The sequence below is a fragment of the Micropterus salmoides genome, unplaced genomic scaffold, assembly GCF_014851395.1.
Source record: "Micropterus salmoides isolate LMB-PRFRI ecotype aquatic unplaced genomic scaffold, ASM1485139v1 Ms_hic_scaffold_17, whole genome shotgun sequence".
Taxonomy (NCBI): domain Eukaryota; kingdom Metazoa; phylum Chordata; class Actinopteri; order Centrarchiformes; family Centrarchidae; genus Micropterus; species Micropterus salmoides.
In genome coordinates, this window is record NW_024040817.1 from 28,792,610 (window position 1) to 28,817,481 (window position 24,872).

At 41.8% G+C, this 24,872-nt stretch overlaps 1 protein-coding gene across 6 annotated transcripts in view; it reads right to left on the minus strand.

Annotated features, from left to right (window-relative positions):
- Window positions 1-478: 478 nt before the first annotated feature.
- phactr4a (phosphatase and actin regulator 4a) overlaps window positions 479-24,872 on the minus strand; it is a 29,710-nt gene continuing 5,316 nt past the window's right edge. For 2 of the 6 annotated variants that reach the window (XM_038724019.1, XM_038724020.1), the window contains exons 3-16: window positions 24,408-24,452; window positions 17,019-17,189; window positions 16,861-16,941; window positions 15,675-16,757; window positions 12,554-12,919; window positions 9,756-9,887; window positions 8,633-9,206; window positions 7,222-7,466; window positions 5,579-5,747; window positions 5,272-5,327; window positions 2,603-2,664; window positions 2,357-2,494; window positions 1,842-1,918; window positions 479-1,664 (exon numbers count right to left, since the gene is read on the minus strand). In XM_038724019.1, the coding sequence (XP_038579947.1) occupies window positions 1,649-1,664; window positions 1,842-1,918; window positions 2,357-2,494; window positions 2,603-2,664; window positions 5,272-5,327; window positions 5,579-5,747; window positions 7,222-7,466; window positions 8,633-9,206; window positions 9,756-9,887; window positions 12,554-12,919; window positions 15,675-16,757; window positions 16,861-16,941; window positions 17,019-17,189; window positions 24,408-24,420 (3,183 nt within the window). In that variant the 5' untranslated portion in view covers window positions 24,421-24,452 and the 3' untranslated portion in view covers window positions 479-1,648. Of the gene's footprint in view, window positions 1,665-1,841; window positions 1,919-2,356; window positions 2,495-2,602; window positions 2,665-5,271; window positions 5,328-5,578; window positions 5,748-7,221; window positions 7,467-8,632; window positions 9,207-9,755; window positions 9,888-12,553; window positions 12,920-15,674; window positions 16,758-16,860; window positions 16,942-17,018; window positions 17,190-21,728; window positions 22,168-23,939; window positions 24,121-24,407; window positions 24,453-24,872 lie in introns of those variants that run through there. The other 4 variants (XM_038724018.1, XM_038724017.1, XM_038724022.1 and 1 more) reach the window with 4 other exon arrangements.

Here is a 24,872-nt window from a genome sequence, read left to right on the forward strand (position 1 = left end):
ATTAAATATAAAAAGCAATGCAAACTAGAGCCATTACATTTCTCCAAAACATATTTGTGGCTTAAGATAAACATATTTAAACAGGAATTATAAAAACATGCTCAGCAGGATCTACTACAGTCTTTTTGTTCTACATCTGAGGATATTAAAACAACATCACAGTAAAGGTGTATCCCTCTAACCAGTGCATTTCGATAATAATTTGACATTCAGTTAGTGTCTGAACACTAAGTGGAGGAGAGCTGGGTCCCTGTTGACTGACTCCATCTCTATTCATTGCTAATTAGCATCAGAGAGCATCTGAGACGCTGGTGTCTGGCTTGAGACTCAATCTGCACGTTTTATATAACACTGCCCTCATCTGGTCATTTTAAAAGGCCATCACTCACTTCCAATTCTCTTATCTCCCCCCAGCACATAGAAGGATTAGAGAGAAGAGTGGGCAGACTTCCTGTTAGACGCTGGAATAATCACACTATTTTGAAATGAAAATCACAGGTTATTTTAATTTGAGCAGATTATTCATTTGTACAGTGTGGTTTGCAAAAACATGTTAAAGATCTTTGTATCAAAAAAATATAGATTTTGTGCCGTTACTACTTGGAAATAACATTTGAGAAATACTTTACAATTAAAACATGTCATTACTGCAGATGTACAATATAAAGTCAATCAAATCTACACAATTGATCTATACAATTGCAGCCAACTATGGACTTGCATATATAAAGTACCATAAAAACAGCCAGGAAAATAAAAATATGTACATTTTCCTGCTTGAATAATTCAATTATAAACACAGAAATATAAACGCTCAAAACGTTTACATTTTCCACACACCCAATTAAGGATAAGGTGCCTTATTAGAAAATAGTCTAGTGACATGTGCTCCATGAGAATCATTTCAATCATCATCAACAAAATACAGTAAGATGCACACTTTGAGGTTGGAATCAGCACTCTGAGGGTCTACAGAGATCAAACTGTTGATTTAAAGAACTCCAACCGAGTCTTAAATAAAATACACATTATTGTACAGACGTCTTTCACATTTAGTTTGAACCTTAAATTAAATTAGTGTGTAAGATCATGTGAGGAGTAAGGCTGGTGCTGCATGGCACCTTTGAGTAGACATCTGTAGTAACATAAAGAAGTATTTCAGTTTGGTTGTACAATCGACAGTGTTAATAAGAACTACGATGATCTCTGTATGTGCATAGTGTTACTGTTCTGCATGGAAGGGAGAAAATATAATGCAAAGGCAGGTAAAGGCTTGATGAGAGTGGTTTCCCCTGACGGAGACAGTGTGATAACAGTTATCCTTTCAGTTCAAGCTAACTTTCTCTGAGCCCCCAGTGGGCGGGGGGGGGGGGGGGGGGGGGTTCTCCCTCTTTTAGTGTTGGCACTGGGTACCTCCAACATGGCCGCACAAACAAACTCGTCCTGTCCTGAATTCAGTAAGAGCCTGAGCATGTCTGAGAACCGCCCATGGTTGAACTGATCTGTGGCGTCTTTCGCTTTGGTTCCAGTAATCAGCAGTCAGTAAAAACGGACCAAATGGACCACATGTTCAGTTCACAGTGGGGAGACAAACTTGCAGCTCATCAAGACCCCCAGTCTAAGTGCCTTTACTGGTCAGCGTGGACAGCTAAGGCCGGTGGAACCTGGCAGAAAGAGAGGGAGAAGGTCAAGAGGTTATTCTAGAACATTCATCACTGCAAAAGTCTTCAGGCTAAAACATGGAAATTCTTCAAAACAGAACTAATAAAATATTGATGTCTGCTCAATAAACAGAGAACAGTTGAGGTGAATTATTGATGGTCACTGTAAACAAGCCTGACCGGGTATAGATCCTGCTTTCTTCGTGAACCTCCATCTCTGAACTCTTGAATTCATTGAGCTCCTTGCGGATGGCAGCCTGAGGAGACGTGAAAGAAACAGTGGAAATGGTTAAAGCAAGGCACAAAAGAATAAAGGAAGTGTAGGATCGAAGCTACGTGTATTTTAGATTTTTGTTGACTGTTAATGTTCCAGACAAAAGTTTTTTTGTTTTTGTACAAATTAAACATGCACTTAAAATGATGTCACTTCCAACACAAAGAATTTCTGTTCCTACAAGTTGTCTGCGCTTCACTGGACAAGGTAATTTACTTGGTAAAACTCTGCCATTAAGCAGCGTCTGTACTGCATTCCTGGGATTCCTCCTCGATACTGAATCTGCTTGGAATGCAAATCTCCTCATAGGTGACCACTCACAGGGCTTAGGGTCTCTCTTGCTAAGAAGCTCAGTGCCCTGTTAGTGTAAAGAGGTGTCGAGTGTGTGTGCGCGCGCTTGTGAGGATGTGCCGAGTCTCACCTTGTCAGAAGGAGTGAGCTTGGTCCACGGTTTATCTGCTCGCCGGTCGTAGTCGTGGGCGTGGGTGGACTCTACGTACTCGTGGAAACGCAGGATCTTCCTCGCCTGGAGTTCAGCTACTGTGGGTCTTTGCGACAGCTGATGGCAGAAGGAACAGGAGCATGGTAAGCCAGGTCTGTCTCGGGGGGTTAGTTTCTAGTTCATAATAATTTGGTGTATGATACAGTTACTTGGTTTCATCCTGACCTTTCTGGTGAGCCTCCGTTTGATTTCAGATCTTTCTAATCGTCGATCCGCTTCATTCTTGGCTGCAGGAAGAAAAGACATTCCATGAGCGAGGGAAACACTGCAGCCAGTCAGGCAGATTTCACCCGAGCTGCTGTCGGCACGCTGCGGTAACTGGAATCTTTAATCACCGCCTTGCTCTGCACAAGGCGCCACATTGTGTCAGCGTGGCTGCGAAGCCTGGTCTTGGCCGAGTCTTTTGGGGACAAGCGAGACGCAGTGTGCTGGACTAAATCCTGGATCAAAATGTGTTGACAGATTCTCAGAAGTATTATGTTAATACTTGGCTCTGGGATCCAACTTGGCACACAGTGACGCTGCACTGATGTTCAACCACAGTAGGCTGATTTTCACAATACTCTGTACACCTGGGCCCAGTTGTTCAAAAAGTTAAATCTGGATCAGAATGATCGGGATTTGGAAATCCCATGTTTTGCTATCCAAGATCACGTAATCCATCTTACTTTTATGCAGTTTTTTTTCAAAGCAACATTCACCCTGATCCAGCTACAAACTTTTCATGATTACCAAATCTGGATTTCCAGTGCTCTAAATGGGACTACATATCACAGTGTAGGCTGTTAATGATATAAGGCCCAACAGGTAGAACAGCCAGCGTGGGGTCACTTTTATTTGAAGAGACAGACGCACAATAAAAAAAAACAACAAATTTCCTTCCATTTTCAATTTCTTTAAACAGTCAGACCATCTGACCCACAACAAATCTAAGAAAAATAGTTAAAATAGAGATCATTCAGAGAGCAGCTGTTAGCTTTTAGGAGGCTGATCTCTGAGTGAAGGACTGACTGGACCTGCAATAAGGGATGAACTTGTTACCTTGTTCACCTCTGATGATTGTGCCATTGTAATTAATGTACAGTGACAAGTGACAGTTGAAATGAAATGCAATATTTTTGTCTGATATTGACAGCTGTTGGGGGATTTTTTATTTTTTTTAACTTTACTGTACTGAATGGTTTATAGTTATTAAACAAATCAAGTGCAAAATATAAATAAATGTTCCTACATGATAAAAATATTGTATTATTTTGAAAATTAAAAAATAAATTAAAAGTTTTATTACATTTTCTTTCTGAAATCCACCCTGAATCCACTGTTCTGTTGGGATCGAGATAATCCTGATTTTTTGGATCAAAAGGATCCCTATCCTACTAAAAAGTTTTGAACACAAGCTGAAGGTTTGATCCTATCCAAACCCAGGATTGGATTAAGTGATCTGATCCGATTTCAGAATCCTTTTTTTTCCTCTTTTTTTTTTTTTCTCTCCTTTCGTTTTCAATTTAACAACCCATTTTCTAGATTTGATCTTATCCGACAGCCGAAATCAGATCAGATTACTTTTGAATAACTGGGCCCTGGAGCCAGATGCTTAAAACATAGTATGGATTCAGACTAGAACCATGTGCATATGTGTGCGTTTTTAAAGCCACGCATAAACATGCTTCTGTAATACTAAACTTCTGATATATCCATGTGCACAAGCCTGATTTCCACTGCTGCATTTTAGCCATAGATGAAGGTAGATCCTCCCTTAACCAACTGTTCACTTAGAAATATACCGATATCGACCATAACTCAGGGTATTGGCGGACACCGAGACCAGCTGTTATATCAGAGCGCTACGTTTTAAAACGGAATCCGATTAAGATCATTCTTCTATGTGTATGCTAAAGTTAGACTGTAACTACGCAGGCTTGTGCAAATTCAAATGGCATAATATGATATGAAACTGCACATTGCAATGCATTAACCTCATGACAGACCAAAACTGTACTGTCACGCTCAAAACTTCTGATGTTACAGTAAAGGCCGACCACCGTCTTCACATGCATGCAGGAAGTGGTGAAATATCTGCAGCAGCATTGCACATCCTTAGTTCAACACAGAAAATGAATGGAGCACAACAGAAAAGTGTGTTTTCGGGTGAACGTGTTACTCATTCTTCACAGTTATAATTTAGTTTATAGCAGTGATATGAAAACAGACTTCACACAGTGCTTCACAGTAAAGGATCAACAAATGAAAAGATCATAGACACTGAGACGTGATCACACGAGGGAAAACACCATATGGATGACAAATAAAAAGAGTAACACAATTGAGCATACAGGGGTCATCACAATGTGCATTTGACAACCATAATTTAATGCTAGGTGTGTAGACCGCACACAGTGACATTCATAGACACAGCCTAAAGGAACATTGATTGCTCATTGATTCAGTTATTTTCAGTTTGATATTTTGTTATTGAATCTATATTGAGCTTTCTCTAGAAAAACACACATTCTGACTAACCATTCTTATTTATAATGTGTAGGGGGGTTGGTGCGTTTATCTATCCCTGGAGCTGCACTACTGTTCAAATCAGAAATAGTACTTAATAAAGTCAACTCACCACCAACATTTCACAAACTGCTGTGTGTTCGGTAACTATGAATATGCCTCAGGCAAGAGCGGGGGAAAACCCATTAACCTGTGGACAAATGACTAATGCAGACTATTGATTTCAACAAAGATGGGAAAAATGAAAAATGTGCTTTTTGACCTTGTGGTGGAGAGGAATCCAAAACAAATAAACACCTGAATGAGGAAGTGAGGGAGAGTCTTACCTTGAAGGATGTTCCTCTGCTCCAGCTCCTCTGCTGTCGGCCTCTGACTCAGCCGCCTGAAGACACAAAACTCTGTTGACTACTCATTTTTAAAGGATGATATGGATCTTTCTGAAAGCAATGCATATTTTATCTTGGGAAGGGACCAGTTCCATGATAAAGTAAAAAGGTATGAGTGTGTTTAATCATTGGACTAGATGGGCCTCTCAATGTATCTATGTAATCAGTCAAACACATTCAATTTTACAAGAAGGATGTATATCATCCTTATGTACATCAGTCAGCTGATGTGAGGAGAGTCCTTTACCGGTTCAGTGTGGTACCGATCTTGTTCCTCAGTTCCAACCACTGCTCCTTGTTCTGCCAACCCAGGTCGTGGTTCTCCTCATCCTCCCTCTGCTCTCGGTCTTCTCTCTCCCGTCTCTCCAGCTTCAGGGCTAACGTGTCCTTCCTCTTCACACGGCTGGCCAGTCCACCTGTTACACATAGGACCCATATATTTACTGATACAGTGTGGTTCTTTCATTAGAAGGGAAAACATAGACCATAAATCTAAACTTTCTCTAGTGCCTTCCTCTTAGTGTACTCCTATATTATGTTACAAGATCTAATGTTGAATCAGCTCCCGCGTGCTGGTTATAGCCCTGTTTCTCAATAACTCTCAATCGTTCTGCATCGCCAGTCCTCCTACAGCCTCCTGTAACTGACCAAGAGGCACTTGTTACTCGCCACCATTTCTAAATGCGTCTTCAGTTACAGTGCTTTTGGGAAACACCTCTTAAAGCTGAAGAAGGTTCATAAGATGTTTTTTACGATCCTCTTAGCCATAGGGCCTCAATTAACTTTTAGTATGTTCTCAAAAAGTGATGAGGTTAGCTAGGTTGCGGCCAAACTGAGGCTACTTGCTGCCGCAAAGCTAACATGAGAGGATGAGAAGGTCCCAGGGCAACACAGCAGTTTCAGAGTGACGCTCACAGCTCTTCTGCTGCTACAGCTAGCATCACAACAACAGCAAGCAGCTGAAGAAGTTTAGCCTGCCAGATATAATGATGGTGCACTTCTACACCAACATCATCGAGTCCATCCTCACCTCCCCCATCAACATCTGGTACGCTGCTGCCACCGCCAGGGACAAGGGCAGGCTGCAGCGTATCATTCGCTCTGCGGAGAAGGTGATTGGTTGCAATCTTCCTTCTCTTCAGGACCTGTACGCCTTCAGGACTCTGAGGCGAGCAGGAAAGATTGTGGCTGACCCCTCCCATCCCGGTCACAAACTGTATCAGACACTGCCCTCTGGCAGGAGGCTGCGGTCCATCAGGACCAAAACCTCTCGCCACAAAAACAGTTTCTTTCCGATTGCAGTGGCCTTCCTCAACAAGGCCCGGGTCCCCTCTGTCACGGACTCTCACGCACCCCTCCCCAAACACCCTTACTGCTGACCCCACACTTTACACCAACGCTCAACTGTGTTTTATGCTCATGTTGTGAATTTTTGCACATTCTTGTCAGCATTGTATTATTGTAATTTTTGTATACTTTTATGTTCCCTCACCAAAATATTACGGTAAAGTGTGGAACATAAACCAGCATAATTGTAAATGATAGACGTTTTTCTATCATCAAACAAGAGACATCGTCATATCGCACAGCCATACCTGCATGTGAAACTTAACTCTTTAGTAACATGCATGCAGCTTTAATCAGGGTCCAGATCAAATAATTTAGTAGGCACCATTTCCTTTACTTGTTTACAAACATGTCCTTATTGGTAAAGAAGAAAAGTGAGTGAAAGCCCATCGCCAAACCCAGGCTTGAAGGTGCAACTACAAGGCAAAACTACTTGAAAGGGATTTTCACACTCTGAAAAGTGATGCGGTATTTTTAACCAAGGCACTTGTATCTACTGTCTCTCCCATTATACTTTAATGTAGCAGAATAAGACCAACTTACTTGGAGGGCCTTCCTCATCGTCCTCATCATCATCATCGTCGTCTCTGTACAGGATAGGGCCGTCAGAGTCGGACTCCTCGCTTTCCTCGGAGTCTCTGTCTTCAGGGATGACACTCACTCTGTAATCTCCGACCAAACCCATCCTGCTGCGGGGCTCCATCTCAGGCTGGCGAGGAGGCCACTGAGGCCTCTGAGGTCGAAGCTTCCGCAGCTCCTCCTCCATGTCGAAGTCATCGTCTTCTGGCCTGTAAACAAGTACGGCTGTGAAAGAGCTCAGACGGCATTCGTCTAATCTTCGTACCATTAGGTACAGTCGCAGACAATCTTTAAGCGTTTTGCCAGGTGAGGGAATAAAGCTCAATTGTTTTCTGAAGAGATTAACAAGGCACAGTATTACAGGACTCTTATTTGGCTGACTGAGGGGGTTGCTCTCTTGGTGGCCTTGGAGCAACAGACTACCTTCGGGTCAACAGCCCATTAAAACAAAGTCCTTAAGTTTTTTTGTTTTTTTTTATTATGAATTTTTGCTTCAAATTGAACTGAGCCAATCTCAGAGTACAGATAATAAATCCAATAACATTCAATTCACAAGTTTCATGCTGTGTCTTGGAAATTAAATTCAAATAATTTACTGAACATCTAATAAAATAATTAAAGACAGCGACAAACTGCCATCCAACTGCAGCTACCTCCAATTAGTAACCCCTGCCTAAGATAATTTGAAGAGAAAAGTCAATGTGTAATCTTTACATGACCAATTTGGGGTTCCTCTTGGACCTGACTCACCCAAGGTTTCTTCCGTTTGTTTCCTTTTAAGTTTTTCTTTGTCGGTAATGTCTTACTCTGTTTTGTCCGGTGACTGATTATTGAAGTGCAAAAAAAGGTGCAAAAAGTTTATGGGTGAGGAGATATTTTGAAATATCTTCATGTGCTCTTAACCAGGATGAAACATATTATATAAAGTGCTTGACTGTATCTGTTCATTCGTGTTTTTATTTTCCATTTATTTGTTTGGTCTGTAAAATCTCAGAAAGTAGTGAAAAAAAGACTTTGCCAAGACTTGGACAATGAATTGATTATCAAAAAGGTTGTATATTAATTGATGAATTGACTAAGTGTCAGGGACTGACATATGGATTTGTTTTTACTCTCACTTCCTGTAAAAAAAAAAAAACCTCTAATCAAACAGTGTGTCTCAAACTGGATCTGTCAATAGCTGCCTTGTGAGTCCATGTGACAAGCCACGCGTTTCCTCTCAGTTAGGCTATCCGAATTTAACCAAATGAAATGCAAACTTTCTACTAAGTGAACTTCTCAACAATGGGTTTACCTGCTCTCCTTCACAGTCAGCTTTCAGAGCAATGATATTTTGTCATGTACGAAAGCAATGCACAGCATGTGGGACACTTACAGCCTGAGGGGTTCGATGGTGACAGGGAGAGAGTACCGTGACTTCCCCCGCTGCTCGGCGAGGACATCAGGAGGAGACTCAAACAGAACTGAATGGGCCCTCTGGGAGCCGTCTGATTTGGGCTGAGCTGGGCTGGGGTTGGCCAGGGCTCTCCGGATGAGGATGTGAAGGGGGATGGCCGGAGGCTGGCTGGGAGGCTCGGTGGTCGGGCTGGGGGGATCAGCTTGCACAGCGGGCACAGGACCAGAGGGGGTGGTGCTGGGCAGCTGGAGCGAATGGACCCTGGGAGGAGATGGAGGTATGTGGGACGTTGGTGAAGGCAGAGGCTCTGAGGTCTGAGGGGCAGCAGCATTTGTCTTGTCCTCATTGTTATTTCCTCTAAGGACAACAGGAGGCGCCAGTACAGGGGCTGAGGCCGGGTCAGTGGTGGGAACGTCTGGGACCTGACTAGGAGGAGACGGGTCCACAGATTGGCGCTTGGTGACAGGGGTTAACCTTTTTGGTGGTGTCGGTGGTGAGGGCTTAGCAGGTGCTGGCACTATGATGACTCCACTGCCAGGCTGTGAAAGCTCCGCTGATAAAAACAAAAAAAAACAAAAAAAAAAAACAGTCAACAATAGTAATCAATACTTGTGATGTAAATTATGCTCACAAACACAACGTGCAGTCAGAACATGAAGATGCACATTCAGTCTATAGCGGGGTGAAGTTAGTTTCATTAACAAAAACAAGCAAACGTGTCAATAACAGCTTTAGTCAGGGAGAAAAGAAGACGTTCCTGTTACTGCTGAGCTGGCTGACACGCAAATATTAACACACAAGTGTAAAAACAGTCTGTTGATCCCATTGAATGCTCAATATAACACATTAAATGCACTCCAGCACACTACATCCATCCATCCAAGTTCCATGCAGTATTTTCTTGGCAGCATTTAGAGTTCAGTTAGTTGAGCTGTAAACAGCTCCAACAGATGAAAATCCTGCAATGCAAATGCAACGTAGTATTGGTGTTAAAATGGAGGGGAGGTGCTCCATGTGCGGGGATGAGGGCGGTGAATTTATCTACGCGACTTGTCTGCAGGCTCTGTTAAGATGGAGTGAGATCTGGCGCCCTGCTGGGTACCTGAGCAGGTCTGGCCAGCGCTGTGCCGCAGGTTTACAGGTAGAGAAAGGTACAGGCCAAGCTCACTCTGGCGTCTCCAGCTGGTCCAGTAACAAGGCTGCCTGCCCTTACAGCCCCTGTTCAATGAGGAAGCTGGCAAAAATGAGTGGAGATGTCAGAGCTAGGGCTGGGTTTACATTCCAAGCTGGGAGAGAAAGATAATTGTCTTGGTTTTACACTGTCCAGAAGCAGAGTATACACCCATCCTTAGATGGGAGTTATGCAGCAATAAGATAAGACATACTTTTGTAATAATCATAAATGCACTACAGTTTCCTTGTTTCATCATATTCATCCCTATTAGAGCTAGACCAATAAATCTACCAGGCTAGTGTAACGGCCAGTAACAGCTTACTGCAGATATTTCGTGTAGTACGTCAGCTGATAACAAAGAAATTGCAGTACAGAAATGCCAAACTAGGTCTGAAGTAATTTAAACAGTGTCACACCAGGGAGCATTGACAGTGATTTTTTCAAATGTAACATGTCCCACTGAGTGGGTCACAACAAGATTGTTTGTTCATGCTGTGTTCATCTGTTAAATATCATCGGCATCAGCTTAAAAAATAAAAATAAAAAGAGATCCTATTTCGGTCTGAACATAATTTCTGATGTGTTCCACATAAAAACTTTTCTGATGAGAAAAGATAACATACATGTAATATCCAACACATTTAAAAGAAAGTAGAACAATTTGAAAACAGGAAATGTATGCTACAGCGTGGACAAATAAACTGAAACGGACACACTCCTGTAGAATGAACGTAACAGTGTGAAACGAAATGTCGTACCATATGTATAGAAACCTCCCTAACAAATGGTAGTGGAATGTCCTTCTGTCACAGACACACAGAGACAGCACTGGGATGGGCTATAAACAAGAGCAGCTGTGGCATGCTGGGACAAAGGACATGAAATACTAAAAGTCAGTTTCAATCCAACCTCAAGAGAAGTGCTGGTGTTGCATATATAGTGCACAGACAAGCCGGTACGTGCCTTCTCTTCAGAGACTGTTGTCTTCACACACTGAAACTAATCACTAGCAACATATTGGGAAACACATAGCAACGACCGGGAAAAGGACCGGAGGTAATTACAACCACTACTTAAAAATGCATGATAATGTACTATGAGGATTTGTTTCTAGAAAGTAATTTATGAATTTGATGGAAAACATGCCAATTAAAAGCAGAATATTTACAACTTTTAGTTCACTAGAATACATCTGGCACCAAGGCAAAAGTATAGCTTAACATTACAGCTGAATCAAATATGAATATTCTTTTCTGCATTGGCTATATATAATAAGCTGAAACAGTTAAAGTCAAAAGTTGGACATATTCTTTGAAAGTATATGTTGCTCCACTACCTACAGTGTCTTCATCAGTCTTTTATTTCACACACTAACCACATATGATTAGGTCTGTTAAACATCATACCAACCACATTACAACAAACAAGAAGTAACATCTGCTCCTTTGAACAGGGTGTGGGCCGGAAACCTTGCACTAGCAACATACTATGTAAATCCCATCCTTTACTGACACCTCATCACAGTTTGCCTGTTTGAATAAAAGAGCCTTTGATCCACAAGAATGTTTCAGGCTGAGAAAAAAAATCCCTCAACTTCCCCAATCAGAACTGAGGTCATAAAAGTGCTCCTGTTATGTACGCAGCCTGTTGCACCGGCTCAAGAAAAGTGTAGAGTGCAAAGTCAACACTAACTGTTATGTTGTAACTAATTAGTTTCACACTGAATTAACCACGTACGCTGCAACTTAACCAAGTAGACCATAATCAGAACTTTTTTGGTGTCATCCAGTACAGAATTCAGGTAAAAATCAGCTAGCGACAATAAGAAGAAAAAGACAACTACAACAGTGGAAGGAGAGTTCCTTTATGCTTTGTGTTTCTGTTGTGTGATATTAAATTATATGAAAGACGGTCTAGGGTTTTGTATTCCAAAGTGCCCTGGCTTAAATTTATTGTGTACATTTTCTAATAAACCTGGATTGAATCAATTACAGGCCAATATATTATGTATGGCTCTGGTGTCATGTACTGTAGGTTAGTCCTTTGTGAAGGCGAGAATCCAAATGTGCCATCATATAAAAACTGGTCGATGTATTCATTAGAACAACATCATATGAGATAATGTCATTAAAAAGAGGCTAAATGAGAATTATAAAGGAATATGCAATAAATTTAGTGTGAACTAGCCAAGGTATGTTAAAATGCATCTTTGTCTGGCTATATTCCACTGTAAATATGGAAGCTCACTAAACACTTAGACGTTTCACTTACAAATAAGTAGTGACAAGTGCTGTCTATGTTGTCACTAACTTGTGCAGTGCAACAGCATGTTTAAGCTCAAACATTGCTGGTGCAACAGGCTGCAAACTCTCAAGTGTCAGTGTCAGAGAATCCCACAAGTGCATGCATGACCAGCTAGACATTTTGCAACTGCAGCAGTTTTTTTGGGTTGTTGCTAGAATGGCCTAGTGGTCTATGGCCCTCTGTGGAGATGATTGTTCAAATCTAGCATTTGACATGCAATTGATTGAAGCATTGTTTTGTTTTTTTTCCAAATACTAAATACACAGTTTTCCTGGGCCTTATTAAAAACAAACAGGCAGACAACCTCCAAAATAAGCTTTGTAGCATCAGGAGATTGTTTGACTTATAATTTAAAGAAAGATACACAAAGCAGCAGTTTATAGAGATGCTTATTTTGTGTGTCCTATAAAACTGTAACTCACCAAGCACTGCAGGGTTGCTGTTGCGGTTGTTGGGTTTGGGTGGAGGGACAGGAGGCTGCTTGGCGTGGGGAGGGACAGGTGGCGGCAAGGCAGACTCAGCTGGGGAAGGAGCAGGGGGGGCGGGTCGAGGTGGGTCGGTAACTATTAGGGAGACTGTCCTCGGCGGCTTGGCCACAGCTATAACAGGCGGGGAGGAAGAGGAGGATGATGATGAGGAGGAAGAAGAGGAGGAGGATGAAGAAGAGGAGGAGGGGGAGGGAAGAGTGACACATTTAGGGGGAAGCAGAGCCTGTTTATGTGGGGGAGGTTCCTGCTGAGCGTCTTGTGCTGGATGAGGGTCAGGGGCGAAACGGACGCCAGTGGACTCTGCAGAGGGGGTACATACACAAACACACATATTAAAAGGAGAGACCAAAACGACAAGGTTTCTACTGTTGCTCTCCTCTATTACAAAACTAAGTACAAGGGAAACATATACAGTGAACCACTGAGGGAGGAGCTGAAGTGTTGGAGAACCTTGCAAAATAAGCTGATGTTTCAGAGCTTACGCAGAGAGCAATTCTGATCGAGGTTCTACAGTTATTAGAGGATGAGAGCTGACATGAATCAGACCATCTAAAGCTCACACACAGCAGACATTGAGAAAGTTCAAAGAAACACAGAGGGGTCCTAATGATTTGTTCTACCCTCTTTTCACGGTGTTTTCCCATATAGCATTCAGGAGCGGCAGAGCATCAAGTACACACTAAACAGACTAAACTGGTGCAGCCTACAGCTCTCTCCTGTAGCCTTACAGACTGGTTCATCCTAAATTATTTTTCAGTTTTCAGATGGGTCTGAAAAAGTGGTTGTAAGGAAAGGAAAGGACGGTGGTGACTGGAGGAGCTGAGGTTAGTAAAGCGAATTAGTGATGCAAACTAGTCCTTAGAAGCTAATGAGGAGACGTTTGTTTTGGGGATTTTAATGTGCAAATTTCATGTTGCCTATTTTTTATATTGATGTGTACAGATAAATGTCTAAAACTGTAAAAAGAAGACACAAAAGGCAAACATGAACAATCTATAATGATTCTGAGGTCATACTAACAGGGTTTTCCTGCTGTTAAGGCTAGGGGGTGATGCCCAAAACATGCTGTGTCATAAATGTAAAATCACTGTGGAGAACATCAGAACCAACCAAATTACTTTCCCTGAATCTAAAGGTTGTAGTTCCTCTCCAGTAGACTGATCTTTGTGTGTTGTTTATTATCTAGCCATTTCAACCATTTGTTCAGACATATGGTAAAAATAATGGCCCGGTTTCATCCGAAATTACATATTTTTCAATGGACCCCCAAACCCCCCCCCACCCCCTGACCATGACTACTACTACCACCACCAAAACATTCATCTAAAGCTCTTATAAAACTATGGGAAAACACTGAAATTTTAAGGTATTTTAATGTGCATCGAATACTCATGGACACAAGTGCAATGCTGCTAAGACATGTTGTGTTGGGGTTTTCTATTTTTTATATGAACAAAAAAAAAATATTCGCTTCACTTCTGCTGCCCCAACTCCATCCTAGGGAAAACACTGTTTCATGTTCACATAAATCCATGTATCAAAGCCTGATATTTACTGTGTCAAGATCTTTTTAAAGGAATTTAGATTGAGCTTAGCTTCATAACCCCTGTCAGAATAACAGTTCAATCATTTACCCAAAACGCAGCACCAGTAGACTTTGGTTTGCACACATGTTGGTATTTCATCATTGCAAAACATTCACTGACTGTTTACTAGGAAAATGGTGTGCAGCACCCAAGAGACGTTAGCTCGCAGGCTGTCCCGACATAACAAATACAAGTACAAACATGTTTCATCTAGTAAAACTGGTGAATCATTTTGTGTGTAATAAAATATGTTCAAATCTCATCCTCGAGGGTGACGATACGCATGATGTATTTAAAGGAAAACTGGCCAAAGAAGGAGCTTTTGACAAAAAAAACACTCAAAGTTCTGAATTATAATATATCCTCTTCTCTGCATTATTATATGCATAAATGACTGTAACTGGTTCATATTTTTTCTAATCTGTCTTAAAACTACACTCACATGTATGCGCATTGAAACAGTCTTTGCTTTGATGTAATCATTCCTCCTGTCCATTAAAAGATCCCTATATATATCACAGACCTCGCTCTGGGAAAAATACCTTCCACAGTTTATCTGAAGTAAATGAGGCCTCAGTAGTCCTATCAAACTAAATATCTTCCTCTGTTGTTTCTAGCATTTATTTACTGAGCTACAAAAGGAGGGAATTTTGTACTAAAAAGACACTGGAAGACGCCAACTTCATCTGATTAACTCAAAGTCTCATTATCTTCCTTAAACTTTGGAATACATTCTTGCACAGAACGAGGAACCTACCCCTCTATTCCCTTCATGACACAGGGTTATAACGGGAAGGTTTGCACTGGTAATTACTTCTTTATTAAATTAAATTAACTTCTTTTACTGACTGCGTATAACAGCAGGATTGTCATGAGAATGCCAAAAATGGCTTTGCTGGGTCACAAAATATCCTTTAGTGTAAAGTCAAAGCAAAAAAAAAGGTTACAGTCTTTCCTTATCTTGTTGTGGTCTAGTTGTTTTCACTATCAACAATCTGCACCAGCGTCGGAAACGTGAAAGAAAACAAGTCTCCAAATGGTAACAATGTCACCAAAATGTAGTCATCTTTTTGTGGAGATGCACATGAGCCCTGGTTGTAGCTCCAGCTCATGCAGTCAAGTTTAAAACTTTGCACTCTGCATCGCTCAACCTTTTAACAGATTTTTAGGAGTGTAAGAGATTTTTATTTTTATTTTTAAAATAAAACCAAGTTAGTGTGCATCATTCAGCTTGCATTGTGTTGTGGTTGTTGAAGTTATAAAGTGTATCAAAATAACATGACCCCTGATTTTTCTTGACTTCCTGTAGTAACCCTTCACTTGGATTGTGAGAAATGACAACAGAACAATCAACTTTCTTACTAGAGGTTTCTTAATTGTCATTGCACCGTAGAATGCCACAAACGTGCAGGTTAAAAAGTAGAAAAACAGGTTATCTAGTACAATTCAACCAAAGACAGAGATCTTACCTGAGCGATCTCTGAACTGTGCAGCTGGGAGGCATCTGGGCAGGGTGTTCCTGCTGTCAGCCTCAGAGGCTGGGAAAACCCTCTTGTTGTCCTCTATGGAGCTCTTCTGTTGCCGCAAGTCTATCTCAGAGACAAGCCGCTGAGGCTCTGGCTTTTCCCTCTTCTCCTTCTCCTCCCTCTTTTCCTTCTCATCTCGTCGCTCTCTTTCATTTCGCTTGGCCCAGTCACCCCCCTTGTCCCTTTCTTCTCGCCTCACTCGGTCATCTTTCCTGTCCCCGTCATCTCTTTCTCCTCGCACGTCTTTCCTCTCCCTCTCTTCTCTTTCATCTTTTCGGTCATCTCTGCTCTCTTTCCTTTCCCTCTCAAGCCGCCGATCCCGATCTTCTCTCCGGTCTCTGTCCTCCCTTCGTTCCTTTTCATCACGATTTTTGCGTTCCCTCTCGTCGCGATCTCTGCGCTCCCTCTCATCCCGATCCTTCTTTTCCCTCTCGTCGCGATCTCTCCTTTCCCTCTCGTCGCGATCCTTCTTTTCCCTCTCGTCGCGCTCTCTCCTTTCCCTCTCGTCGCGCTCTCTCCTTTCCCTATTGTCTTTCTCTGTTCTTTCATCTCTCCTCTCTCTTTCATCTCTCCATTCTCGCCTTTCTCTGAAGTCTCCATCTTCCCTTCGGTCAACCACTCCATCCCTTTCCTCTCGCCAGTCCCTTCTTTCCATATCATCCCTGTTCTTCCTTCCTCTGTCCTCTCTGTCATCTTTTCCATCTCTCCTCTCGTCTCTGCGGTATCTATCATCTTGTGGAGGTCCTCGGGGTAAAGTTCCGCCTCTCTTCTCAACATCTGATGGAAGACGACTTCGTCTGTCTACATCCACAGAAAGCCGTGCATGAGAGTCCACATCCAGAGGTGCCCGGTTACTTCGGGTGGCATCGGACGCCACTCTGTTTCTACGTTCATCTGCTTTCACCTTGATGTCAGATTCCCCTCGAGGTATTCGCACCCCTGCCTCCGACACTTTATCCACATCCATCGGCACAGGGTGCCCATTTTTCACTGGTGGAGCTTTTGAGTGGTTAACATCATTGCTGTCTGTCCCATGGAGATACAAACAGTGAAAAAACGTAAATGTCAAAGACGGAGCAAATTCATCCACAGAATAATCTTTATCAAAAACAACTAAAGCTCAACCTACCATTCTCTGGGATATCCTTCAGAACCCCTTTTTCAATCAGCTCTTTGCGAGATTTTCTAACAGAAATCTTTCTTTCCAAGACTGGGAAAAAAGATATCCAAATAAATCAAGCATTGCACATAACAGGCGAAAATAACGAGCCCTTGCACCCAGCATACCTTTCGACGTTTCAGTGAACTTGTCACTTGGCTTCTTCTTCCTCCATTTCCAGGGCTTGAAGATATTCCCCATTTTGGAAAACTTGCCTTTGGGTTTGGTTGGAGGTGATCCCCCACCAGAGTTTCCTTCGTCATCCGGCGTTGTACTGTGTTGCAGGTCAACTTCATCATCTGCATGAACATGACACAGTGGCAAAGAACAGCTGACTCAAAAGTTTGACTTGTGGAAGATATTTTTACTTTATTTTTTTTTTTTTTTAAATGGAACAGCATTGGGTATTGGGTGGTGTTAGAGATGCAGGAACCCTGTTTCAGCTACATCAGTACACGCTCTGAATAATCGCACGTCAGTAACATGCATAAAAAGCTGTGACTGAACAACAACTATGGACCCCAGGAAGAGTAGCTGTTCTCATTACTGTGGCTAATGGGGATCTAAATAAACAACCAAACAACAACATTTTAACAATATTTCATTCAGCATTTATTACACAGCTCACAATTCACACAGCTGTGAAAGTCCCTGCTATGTTGTACTGGCAAACACACATATCACAGTTCTCAACAAGCCTCTTTTACAAATTGGACACAGTGGAATTTTATCTTGAGTCTCAAGAAATGCCCACATCCGGATGACAAGTGCTTGCGGCATGTGACTATAGCAACCACTAAAGTTCTGTTTTAGTGCAGGGTTAGTTAAGAAGTCTTGGATCATTAGCACTGTCAAGATGGCAAGGTTTTTTGATAGAGCATGTATGAAATATAGGATATAAACATACAGCATTATATACCTAACACATCAGTACGATATGCCATCCTAACTGCCTGCTATACAGGAAAATCTCAACCTGCTGTATTAGCAATTCAATATAAAGGCTCATCCATAAAACACTAAAATTAATAAAATAATAACAAAAACAAAATAGTTCCTCTTTTCTTCCTGATCTTGATTCCTGATCAAGTTTGCAAGTTGCTCTAAACTACTACTTCAATTATCTCATAGCTCTCATAGTTCAAAACAATGCAGGTCCAAATTCCACTCATAGTGCCCGCTTAGCTGCCTCATCTGTCGCAAGGAGCCAAACAGTGAAATATGGACACAGCTTCTTCTTCTGGTATTATTTACAGGGTGCTGTGAATTAATGTGTGATGTTTGCCATAACAGTGATGGGTACACGATCATGTAACATCCTCTGCATTTGTTAGGGTCACCATAACAACTTTAGATATTTTGGGGTTGTTTTTGGATTGTTAAATAAGCACACAAATGTGACAGAAACCATGACTCAAAATTCCCAAGTTGGTGTTGTGCTACTGAAAACTGGTTGTTAAACCACCATTATAATTCTGAAGTGATGAGTCGTATGGCAGCAGTTACACAACACTGTGCTGCATGGTAGCAAGCATAGAGCCATGCAGAAGGCCTGTGGTTTGAGTGCAGGCAGGAGGGAGGGAGACTTCACTATGCTTTCACAATGTACAGGAAGACAGGTGAGCTCATATTCTCATTAGAGCAGTTACACTGAACACTGTGTGACAGTGTGAAGGTGGCATGCATGGTGGGCGGACTCACATCCAGTTATGATGAAAAGGAAGGATGTGGTCGAGGTAGCCTGGCCGGCAAATGTGTCACGTGTGTCAACTTCAATCTAAATGCATGATTGAATTCAAATATTGATCGCTGACTTCTATATGCACATACTCATATGACACAAGCTTGTCCATTTTAGGAAGAAAAAAAAAAATTGCAAAACACATATCCTGTATAAAAAGTCAGGCAGCTCAATTTACACACCCTACTTGGTAGATACTGTAAGCCAATCAAGTCATGAGAATAGAAACAAGGTGCAGGTGAAAAGATGGGCTCTCCAGTTTCCTTCTAGCAATGCCCTAACTGACTGATCAGCTGAACAATAGGGGGTCACCAGTCTCCTCACACTGACTGATCTTGCATGCTACAGGTTGTCACACATGTAACACTGAGGGATTAACAGAGGATTGTTACCTTTTACAATCACTATAAAACCCATGTCCTAAGGATGAGTTTTTCAAGGTCAGAGATTAATGTAGCCAGTATAAGCACAGGACATCACATTCCTTTGGAAAAAAATGTGTTCTGTATATTGAATGTAGGTGTGAATGATTAATGCATGATGTATTAAATCATCTACTAGAATTTGATCAGTTAAGAATATACAGGCAGACAGTGCTGCTCTCCAGACACTTGTACTGTTTATGTGGGCTTCATCAGTGGCTGGCTGGTTACCATTTAGTCTCCTTTTAGCTCAGTCACTCTCCGCCAGGCTGTAGCTGTGATTTAACTGTCAAGGTTCATTAGCTTAAGCCTATGGCATATGACATTGCACTGCATAAATTAGCCTAGTGATTAGCTAGCTTTTCCTCTACTTGTAGCTTAGCAAATTAGATATTACCTATATTTTTTCTGACTCGCTGTTGGTTGACGTCACTGCATCTCCTGACCAACCAATGAATGTAAGGGTTGCGTAATGTAACGAGTTGCCGGTAACTCAACATTCATTTTACCTGTCTACTCCACTCCGTGCTCTCCTGGTGAAGCCTGATATTAGAGCCTGTCTGATACTGCTACAGAGTTATATAGATAGTAATTGTGATACAACCTGAGCATGACATTCTAAAGTGTGAAAATAAACTCGTCTACACCTTTTCTAAATTACCTCAAACATTATTTTGACATTTTCGTAAAACAATGTTTTGTTATTTACATCAGTAACAGATATCAAAATATCTGCACTAAACGAATATGGCCGATACATGGACATGACAGATTTATTGGTCTAGTTATTGGTTAGATCAATTCAAACTGATATTCTGAGACTAAGCTACTTCCACATTCACACACCTTTAACTGTCGGAGGGAGCAACTGGCGACCATGATTATTCCAAATATCTGTAGTTTACAGTCAGCGTAAACATGAATATCAACTCTGGTGCCACCTCTAGAGAGCACAACACATGAATCAACTAGTGGATTGGTTACAACTTGTGGTACAAATCTGACATGAGAACACTTCCAAACTATTGCAATGCTACACTGTGTCATGTATCACATGGCAGGACAGAAAGATGTGGACTCTTCAGCCTTGACCAGCTTTTTAACTGGCCTATTGTCGTCATATCTGGGTGCATTTACTTCGACTGGGAGCACATAAAAATGCACTTAAGATGTGTCAGATTAGGTGTCAATAAGCAATATATTTTACATTCCTGTTTTTCTGTGTCGATTCAATTTGTCTGCTTGGCCCACTAAATGACTTGAGACTGTTCAGCCAGACATATTAAAATAATAAAATTGGAGTTTTATTGACCAATAGACTTACAATTTAGTTACAGATAATTTGCCAAAACACAAATGCTGTGTGGGCACGAATAACTGGCCTTCAACCTTAGAGGACCTTCCATTGCAACTGTTCGTCACGAACAAGTCCTTCTCTGTAAAATTATTTTGTCTACCCACTGTATGAAGTAAAGCAGGCTGTTGCATGTATGGCCCATGCTAACTACTCTGTACACTACATTGGCACTCAAACTATTCCTGACTCATACCCCGGACACCGGAGGGTGTTAAACTGGGAGGGGGGAACTGGGAGAACACCGATGTAGTTTTCCTGCAACAGAAGCAAAGTGTGATGTGGTGACAGAGAATGACAATCTGAGATGGCCGCTTCTCACAGAACAATCAGATAATAAAAGGCATCTAACAGATGAGGTTAAAAAGCCTCAGGTATGACTTTATAAACTGTCTCTAAACAGGAAAAGTTGTTTCAGCTAAACCTAAGTCAGTAGTATCCACCAAGGCTTCTGCAAATGTTAAGCCATTCAAACTCAAACCTGTACTAACCACTCAGCACTAATGCAGTACCCTGCGGTCCTCTGGTCAAGCTGTCCAAATGACACGCCAGTCACATGACAGATTCACACCTACTACACAGAATAGCTCACCAGAGGCAAAAATACATGTTGTACGGGCAGGAAACATGTAACGAAGATGGTGTTCTCGTGTTACTTGTTTTATTTAGGCAAGAGGGTTCACAAGTATTAGGAACAGAAACCCTGTATCAAAATATAAAGCACACATAAACAGCAGATCATGACCTACAGCCTAGTGTCAGCAAATCAGAGGCAATGATATTATGCAGAAACAGTGTGCAAATAGAACTTGAGAGAGCGAAAACAGGATGTGAATGTTTGAACGGTTATTAGCTTAACTAGCAAGAGACAGGGGCTTTAGGGTTCACTATAACCCTATGGACTACAATGTGACTGGAGAAGACAAGCAGACCTCAGTTATAAGAAACAACAACCAGATCCACATGGGGAGAGCTGGTGTCAATTGGTGCCTTGTACCCCCAAATCTTGTTTTCCAGAGAGGCTTCCACAGGGAGATGAGCGCTGCGTGCACACACACACACACACACACACACACACACACAGGTTTGTGTGGTTCATGCGTTTCACAATCATCACATTCCATCTGCATGCATACCTGTCTGTGCCTGCCACCTTCCATTTTCTCTCTGCTTTCAAAACACCTGCTCATATATACTGTGCCCTCTGGTTGCCTTTCCAATCTACACAAAGGCAAACCTGCCTGCCAGGTGTTTCCCCATCAAAATTCTGTCAAAATGTTCACAGCAACCATTTAGTGCTGATCTGTGGTCTTGGACTCACCAGTGTTGTGTTGAGCTGGTTGCTGGGCCACTGTCTCACTGCTAGCACTGTGTCCCATGCTACGGCTCCTGTCCCCACTGGCCTGCCGGGCCCTGCCTCTCCCTAGGCGCACGGCAGGAGAGGAAAACCTAACGCCACCTCGCTCCTCTCTGATCAGGCATAGAGCTCCTGTAACTCAAGACTGTCTTGACTGCTCACTTGTGTCGTTTAGTCTCTCTTGTCTCTACAGTCTTGCTCTCTCCCCTCCCTTCAGCTTGGGTGATTTGGTCTCTACCGCCCTTCCTCCCTCCTTCTTTCGCTTTAAAACACAAACACTCACTTGCTAAATTCTTAGGTCCCTCCCTTCTTGGAGCTCTGACTTCATAAATAAGGTACGCCAATAAAGTAATCCGGCAGTCTTGGATGCCTTTCATTCCTGAGAGTAGATTTTTCAGGGGCAAAGTTCACAGCGGGCAAGCTTTGAGGTCAGTCCAGCATCAAGCCTCGGGGGATTTGGGATGCAGTGGGCCCCCCGCTAGCACCATTTCACAGACTGACAAAATACTACTCCCTGAAGGGCGAGGGGCGGGCTCTTTGGGGCGAAGTAACTCGAGAAGTGGAAGGTGAGCCGGAGCCAAGGTGGAGCGCAAAGCCAGAGAAGAGGAAGTGACACAGCGGAGGTGTCCAGTGACTTTCCGGGGATTGTCCTTCTAAAACTATGAATTGCACATGTGAAATGATAACACTTTCATTACACATTAGCAACTCAATCCGCCCTCAGGTTTGGGTAAGTGTTTTGAGTACAATTTAATTAACTTTTGTGTTTTTAAAATGAGAAATTCTGAGATATTTCCTTTTACATAGAGTATCGCAGTCTTTTTGTAACACTGAAAGCACAAGAAAATATCTCAAAGTTAAGTACCAAACACCATAAAGCTTGAGCAGAAACATGGTCAAAACTGGTCTAGAGGCCTGATTCTTACATGTGTCCCCATGCAGGTCAGAAACAGGACACCCAGGCAGTCTGTCTGAACATTCCTATCAGAGCTCTGTGTGATTAGGTTATATTTAACTAGTGTGTGGGAGCTAGAAGAGCTCCTCCTTGCATGTTAGAGATAAAAGTGCAACTACAAAAAATTATGTTAAACATCTTTTCTACTGCTATTCAAACTGAATTTGATTTACTGAATGTGAAGTCTACTCAAAAAGGACGAGAGTGCAGTGTAATAACCACAGACAGGCAGGGAGACATTACTTTCCATAAACTGTAATATGCTGATGCAAACTGCACTAGAATGTAATGGATTGATACCTAAAGGACTCTAAATAAGAAGAGGTTTGGTAAGCAGTGACAGAGCCATTCCTGTGTTTTCAGTGCATTAAATAGTTGACTTCATAATACCCTACATCACGGTTGCCCCCTCTGCAGTCCAATTAAAGCGACAGCACAGGAGCACAACTGACACAGGAATGTGTGTAATGAAAGTCCAAGTCAGCCTTTCAGTACAAGGACCTTAACTTGGACAACAATCCTGGAAATCACTGGCATACAGACAGAGATGACAACATTTGATCACTGTGGCACTGGCATCCTTTTCACTCTTTCCTAAGAGCAGCAGCAGATGGAGACAAACACATTTTTTCATGCTTTAAAAAAAAAACAATAAAACACACCCACTCCATGAGAAAATGAAGCTCAGCTAACTAAAAACACAAACTTGATGACTCACAAAAACCATGTTAGCATGACAACCCCAAAACATACTAAACGTACTAAAAATACTAATATAACGTAAAACCAGCCAACAAGCTCCAACAAACTGGATGACTTTGGCCTTTTGGATCAAAATACAAGGACACGTAAAAACCTCCAGGTGCTCAACAGCCATGCATTCATGTCAGAAACACATCACTTTTAGAATAGGACCGAGGAGGAAGTGCAGTTTATTTTTACTGTTTGGCCACAGGGCCAGGCAGGGATGAGTAGATCAAGCTTCCTTAATCTGTTCCTGCCATGCCCTAGTTGTCTAAAAAGTGATCATGGGGCCATGTCCTGTCCTGTCTTGGCATTTCAAGGGAACAAAGTGATTACTGATCATTTGCTATGATTACTGTCTCAATCATGTTGTAATTATTGTTTCAAGACAGAGCACTATAGTTAACAAAAGTAGTGAAAAGTTAATTATTCACCATTTAACATCCAACAACAGACAGAAAAGCAGGTTTACTCACTAATATATTCAGACTGAACAGCCATCCAAGGTATTTCCCCACAGATGTCACAAAGGTCCTCTGGGCCACAAGAGTGTACGTGCGGTATGTTGAGGTCGACAACAATTGAGGCCAGTGGTGAATTAGACACAAGGCCACGAGAGGCAGTGAGAGAAGACGGCAGCTCTACTAACCTACCAGGTGTGTCCTCTGAGTGAGGGCCAATCAAATAGCTGCAGTGTCAACAGCACAATGTGTCACAGGGCCAACCCCTTGATGGACAGCTTCGTCACACTTTGTTTGCTGACACTGCTTTTTGTCAACACGATACTATGGTTGAGATAACATCAGTCTCACATAGCCAGCATAACCATAAAAAACAAAACCTTTTTTCATTTGATGACATGCATTTTAAAAAAAATATGAGAAACTTAAAACATTAAAACCACAGATTATACATTCTTATAACACAAAGGAGTAATTCCTTACCATTATTTTCCATCACAGTGTCCAAAACTCAGCAGTCAGCAGCTCCTGAATTAAATGAACAAATAAGATCATTATGAAATGTATTTTAACAACGTAGATTACTTCACTATAAGATGACAAGAGTTCTTCGACACAGTATAAACAAATGTTTTACTTCATGAATACCTCTCACTTGTCATGGCTCTGAGAACAGACTTGCTCAATTCACAACCAACAATAAAAAAAATCTACTAAAACAAAACGTGTTAATGAAGTTTAACTTTACAGGAACTTACAAAACTTATTCCGATCATTGAAGACCCCAGATTTCTATTATTACTCAGTAAATTAGTGAATGACTCTCAGGGCACTTCAATAGATTGGATGTTCTCTGCAGCTAATGGGGGAAAGATTGAAGCTGAACAAAAGTTCCTTTGTGTTAACAAAGACAAAATAGTTCATTAATAAGCTCACTCATTAACACGC